The sequence below is a fragment of the Coffea eugenioides genome, chromosome 2, assembly GCF_003713205.1.
Source record: "Coffea eugenioides isolate CCC68of chromosome 2, Ceug_1.0, whole genome shotgun sequence".
Taxonomy (NCBI): Eukaryota; Viridiplantae; Streptophyta; class Magnoliopsida; order Gentianales; family Rubiaceae; genus Coffea; species Coffea eugenioides.
The window spans coordinates 38,500,453-38,507,035 of record NC_040036.1 but is presented as its reverse complement, the minus strand read 5'-3'; the positions used below and the strand labels follow the sequence as shown (position 1 = coordinate 38,507,035).

General features: G+C 37.9%; 1 protein-coding gene across 1 annotated transcript; it reads right to left on the bottom strand.

The window, feature by feature from the left end:
• Nucleotides 1–997: 997 nt before the first annotated feature.
• Nucleotides 998–5,143, bottom strand: LOC113760512 (putative disease resistance RPP13-like protein 1). Its single transcript, XM_027303119.1, has 2 exons — nt 1,449–5,143; nt 998–1,260 (listed from the first exon to the last, which is right to left on the bottom strand). Exon 1 carries the CDS (start codon nt 5,117–5,119, stop codon nt 1,493–1,495), a length of 3,627 nt encoding a protein of 1,208 aa, XP_027158920.1. The 5' UTR covers nt 5,120–5,143; the 3' UTR covers nt 998–1,260; nt 1,449–1,492.
• Between the last annotated feature and the right edge of the window lie 1,440 nt (nt 5,144–6,583).

The window sequence follows — 6,583 nt, the reverse complement described above, 5'->3', positions numbered from 1 at the left end:
AATTCAAGCCCCCTATCCGAATTAAATTCTTCTAATCAATCGATTCAGTGTTAAGCAATCTTAGTCAAATTGAAAATAGCATTAAGAATTAGGAAGAAGTTAATGATAAACAACAATTTAATTCGGAAAACTCCAAATACGAAGTAAAAGCCGCGACTGCTTCAGAACAGTAGGATCAGAATCACGTTCAACTTCTCATCCATTTTCGACCCATCAAACATTCGAACTCGGTTTTGGTCCTTTCACGAAAATTGTAGACCTTCATCTCATGTTCTTCTGCACCAAGAATCATCCAAAAAAATGTTGTATAACTCTAGTTACAGTCGATGTTCCAAAACTGCACTGAACTGCCAATGTTGATCTAGTTTACGCTTTGATACACTAAAACCTATACAAATCATGAAATATGATATAAATCACTTTATTATGCATTTCATTTCAACAGAAGACTAAATGTAGTAGAAGTAAATGCCTCAACAACAATTACAAAGTACGAAACTGCAACAGAATTAGGGCATAAGGAGGTTATATTTGGCGGTTGGGCGGATTGATATTGCATTTTCATTTAAATGGGTTATTGTTAAACTCATTTAAATTAAATTGATTTTGGATTGGATCATATTATTATTAGGTTATCTCGAATAACATATTCTTAAAAGGCATGATAAATCAATTAGAAGTTGAACAAGTTAACTGCTGTCGTAAAAGTAAAATAAACATGAGTTTTTATTTTAAGATTCTTTTTTCTTTTAAATAAAAATTTAAAAATTAATTGAAAACGTAAATATTAGAAATGTCAATACAAATTGGTGAATAAATTGTTAACACATGTCCAATAAAAGTGGTTGGACATATGTGTATTGAATATTGTATTTATTGTTTTGAATTATTTTTAAACAGTTTGAGTATTATTAGGTGCCAAATAAAAAATTCAACCCGTCCAAAGAATACATTGAATAATTTTTTATCCAACCCAACAAAACCTATAACCCAATTCACGTAATCCATCCTTTAAATTAATGAACGGTTGAATGGGTTATCGGGTTTTGGGTTTCCTTGCCGGCTATTACCTACAATTGAAAGTTATCCACAGTGCTTGCATAAGATAATTTTACCGTAACCACCCATCAAGGATGTAACGCATTCCCACTTGCAAGTCACTGAAACATTAGGGGGACTTCACCTTCAGTTCATCGCTAACATCCACAACAAAGTACGAACTATCTTCAACCAATCTTCTCTTTCCTCTTCCTGCAATAACTGAGGGCGAGATAGCAGTGAATGGTCCATAAAATTCAAACCCAGAAATGATATACTGCCTAGAGTAGGAGACATATCATATTATAACAAGAAAAGATTCCTATAGCAAATCATGAGTAAATTTTGGCTTCATAGTTTTCTGAGAAACTAAAAAAATCTTCAAAAATGGAAAAAACAAAAAGAAGTACCTTAAATTGCAACTTCGGGAGCCGCCACATTGGCACCGTGTCTGTCATGGGATCAATTCTTTATCGACTATTATGCAGGGAATGTGGGCAACCTTGGACCAGTCTCGTCCTTTCTCCCATTCTAACCTTGGTTTCAGCAGTGGACAGTCCCAGATTTCCAGTTTAGTGAGGGAGGCAGGCAGTCCCTCTTCTGGGAGCGACTGGAGGAGACTGCACCCAATGATTCGTAGATTTTGAAGAGAGGTGAGGTGTTGAAAACCCGAATAATTTAGCGTTTTGATATTCTCACCTACCTCGAGTGTGAGATCTTCAAGAGTGCAAGGCAGCAGCCAGTCCTCGTTTGGAAAGGACTCTATTGCTTCATCCATGATATGAACGCACAATATTCGGAGACAGGGGAGTCTCATCAAACCCCACTCTCTTGGACTTGTCAGGAGCTTTCCACAAACGGTAATACCAAGTCCTTGTAGGCTGGTGGGCAAACCCCCCTCTGGAAAGCGCTCAATTTCTGGACAACCGATTAATGTGAGTCCTTGAAGAGATGGAAGAAGTGATTCCATCCTTGCCGGCAGTGACTTGAGCTTCTTGCAACATGCGATGCACATCGACTTTAAGTTGGGAGCTGGCAATCCCTCATCTGGAAAAGACATTAGATTATCACAGTCGCAGATCTCCAAGGATTGAAGTGAAGTTAGACTACTACTTTGATTCCCAATCCCACGTGGAAGAACGGAGAGCATCTCCATACCCTTGCAGTTACCAATGTCAACATCTTTTAGCATGGGGAACAAGCCAAGCGAGACAACTTTGATAGAGTCACAATCTCTAATTTTCAACCACTCAAGACAGGCTAACTTGTTCAGTTCTGGGGATAGCTCTTTCAGATTCTCCATGCGTGAAACAGTCAACAGATAAAGAGATGAGAGTTGTTGAATGTGTTCGTCCAAGATGCTCAATCGACCATTACTGAGCACAAACCTGTCACACCCAGATATCTCCAGTATTTTGAGTGATGAACGTTGTTTGGGCAATTCTCCAACGAGTTTGGGGCAATCAATTATAGAGAGGTCTTCAAGACTGCAAAAGACTTCACCTTCTGGTATATCCCATTTCTCCAACTGTTGCATATTCTCAATCTTGAATTTTCTGAGAGATGGAAAAGGTTTAATTTCACAATTGTCCCCATAATACATGTCTTCGGTCAAGGCTGATATGTTACTCATTCCAACAATTTCAAGGGATTTCAAGGACTGAAGCTGCCCAAGTGCGGGCAAGCGTAAGCAATATTCACAATTGATCAGACTTATGGATTCTATATGGCAAAATGAAGGGGTTTCCAGCCAGTTAGGAAATCTTGTCCCACAATATCCATTGATTTTCAAATGTTTTATACTTGAATGAGGCTGTAGACCATCAAGCACATCTCTGGCAACTTGCGAACCATCACCATCATCATTCCACTTCAAAGTTAAACTTTCAAGCTGGTTCTTGCCCTTTATGTTTGCCATTGATGCTTCTCTTCCACCAGAAACTTTTTCCAGCCCAGAAATGAGTAGCTTACCGCCAAGCATAGGAAGTTTTCCCAACTCCTCAATTGTCAAACCATAGTCCTTGCCTGCCACAAAAGCAGTTAAAACTTGAAGGTTTTTCAGTCTACCCATTTTCATTGGCATTTTCTTCAGCGGGACCCCACTAATATCTAGAAAACACAAATTAATTAGCTTTCCTAGATCTTTGGGCAACTCCTCAAGGTGTTCGCAATCTGACAACAACAAAGTTTGTAGATTATAAATGGTACATATCCAGTCCGGTAGCTTTTCTATGGGTGTATGAGACAGATTCAGGATTCGAAGTTGCTTGAAATGCCTAAACGAGTCAGGCAACTTAAGTATACTTCGATTGTACAATGATAGAACCCTTAAGGACTTGAATCCGGGCAACACATCATGTAAAAATTTGTTGCTTATTATTTCATCTCTGAAAGCAAAGTTACTCCTACAAACTGGATAGAATGTTCTTAAACTCTTGGCCTCCCTCAAGAGTTTAAGCTTATCAAATGTGTCATAATAACTAGGATAATATGTGAAGTTACGTACTCTAGCTGTTGTACCATAGCCCGGGTAATGATCTTCCAACCTGAGACAATATTTTCCAGAAACAAATCTAGCCAAATCATTGATAAGATCGTGCATAGAGAATGTATTGTCGGTTGACTGCCACAACAATGACCTCAATCTCAATTCCCGCAAGTACACTTCACCTATGTCTTCAATACTTTCATTATTTCTTGGGCGCTCCAAAAGTCCATTAGCATGCCATAACTGAATTATTTCCTGTTTAGAAAACCAGAAATCTTTTTGAAACACAGCACAGTAAGCAAAGCATCTTTTTAGATGGGAAGGAAGATGCATGTAACTTAATCTCAACGCTGGCAAGATGCCATTCGGATTTCTTGTCTGGTTCCATAAATCATTTCTTAAAATCTCTTCCCACTCCTCAACCGTGCTTCTTGAACGCAAAAGCCCTGCAATTGTTTTCACAGCCAAAGGCAACCCTTCACACTTGTTCACAATTTTTTTTCCTATCACTTCAAGTTCTGGCCGTATTTCATTGTCTTTGCCTCCAAATGCATGTTTCTCAAATACGACCCAAGAATCCTCCTCAGATAACAAACCCAAATGATGAATGGACATTTTATGACCCATCATAAGTGCAATTCTCTCATCTCTTGTTGTCACAATTATCTTACTTCCCTCAGAACCACCCTTGACCAGCATCTTCAATTTATACCACTCATCGTAGTCATCATTCCAAACATCATCCAGTACAAGAAGAAACTTTTTATCAGTTAGGCCTTGTTGTAGCTTAACCTGAAGGGAATTCAAACTCTCACCGGAGTCGGAAAATGAGATGTCGAGTTCCCTAAGGAGTTCCTTCGTTATCCTGGTGGCATTATACTCTTCTGATACACAAACCCATGCCTTGGTAGGGAAATGATTCTTCACCCTCTTATCATTGTAAACCAATTGAGCCAAGGTAGTCTTACCAATCCCACCTTGGCCAACTATTGAAACTACACTGACATCGTCTCCCTTTTCATCCTCCGACAACAACATTTGGATTATGTTTTCCTCCTCAACATCTCTACCATACACAGCATCCTCATCGACCAAAGAAGTCGAAGGCAGTCGACATGATTGTATTTTCGATTCAACAACTTGCAAGCCCAAGGGATTAATTTGCTGTATAAATCCCTCTAGGCTAATCACAACTTTTTGTATCTCAGGCATAATCCTTTTAAAGAACTGATTACTGAAAGATGAAATATAAGTGGAAGCACTTACCAGGAAGCTGGTTGAGCTTTTGTACTCAGATTCCACCTTAACTCGCAGAGCTTCAGTGTTGATCTCATCGAGCAAATCATCTGCCTGGTAAACAATTTCATGAAGCTCTTCAAGCCATTCCTTGACAGCTTGGCTGCTTATTTCCTTGTTCTCTGCATCATCAAGCACTGCTCCAACTGCCAGCAAGTTGATCTTGAGCTTCTTGAGGAGCTCATCATCAGCTTTTCGCTTACGAAACAAATTCAGGAGCTCTGGGGACGCCATCCTATCAAACAGCACTTGAAGGAAAGCAGAGAGAAGAGAGCCTCCGACTGATGCAAGAGCCATTTTTCCAGGCAAGGTAAAAGCACAAGAAGCTTGCACAAAAGATAGAGAAAGAGACAGCCCTGCGGCTGCAGTATCTAAGAATTGATAGGTTTCGATTTGTGAATCCAATTAAGCCAATAAAATGCACCCGCCTTAATAATGCTGTTGGGACCCAAGAAAGTTCCCACCAACCAGAACTTCCAATAGAGAGAGAGGCGCAAGCAATTACTGGATGGAAACAAATTGTCAAAGCTAAAGGGATACAAACAATAACGTTAGTTAGAGAAGCAAACTAGGTTGGATTTTTACTTTTCGTGATTTAGTAAAATAAAACACTACTGTTTTGAAAAGTTTTTCTGCAAGTGGATAGTCAAATGCTTACAAATTTGAGGCTCTATTACAATGGCTTTGACCGGGGAAATAAAACTGGAGAATAAGGAATGTATTCTTCTCAAATTTCTTCTCATGCTATTACAGTGAGAATCAAGAGTAACTCTTCACTATTTTTTTTTTTTTTGATAATAATAACTCTTCACTATTAAACTACAAATGTAGACAATTTTTGGTCTTTGTTTTGTTTCTATTCATTTGATATTTTATTTACCTTGAGAACCAGACAACATTTTGGCAACTAGTCCTTTGTTTTTAGTGTGCTTTTGCAGATGGATGTAACAATTTGCAGCCTGTTGAGTTTCAAAATTATAGCGTTGATTATTAGTCTTTCTCGGTACTTGGTCAAAAGAGCCGGGCATTATTACTTATTAGGCCACTAGACCCACACAAAAGAAAAGAGAAAATTACAGGTTTTAGTCCTCCAGAGTTTGGACGAAGTAAATCCAATGCCAAATATTTCAATATCTAATGCCAAATATTTAGCCCAATTGACTAGTTTTGATAAATTGTTACTAGAATCCAGCCATGTGAGTAGCACTTGCCAACGGCTAATTCTATATAAAAAAATAGAAGAAAAAGAAAAAAAATCTACTATTTCTAATTTCTAAGCACATTTAGTTCAATTGACTGATTTTGGCAAATTATTACTAGAATTCGGTCACGTGATTAGCACATTCTGCAGGCTAAATTTTGAAAAGAATTTAAAAAATAAGAAAAAAATAGTGCCCTTTAATTATAGATTGTGACCACAAGCCTTTTTTTTTTTCTTTTTTTTTGCTGATTTTTTCTCAAAATAAGCCACTCACATGTGCTACTCACGTGGCTGAATTCTGGTAATAATTTGTCAAAACTGATCAATTGGACAAAATGTGTATAGAGATTAAATTATTTGGTATTAGATTCGCTTTCGTTTAAACTTTACAAACTTTAAAACTATCGATATTTCAAGCATTTAGTACCAAAATTGCAATTTTCTCCAAAAGAAAATGCATAACCTTTAAATAACGAGAAATTACCTGAATTCTCAAAGCACATTGTAAAAGACTTTTCTCCTAAGGGAATTTTTTGGAAACCGCTGAGCGTTCAGCATTC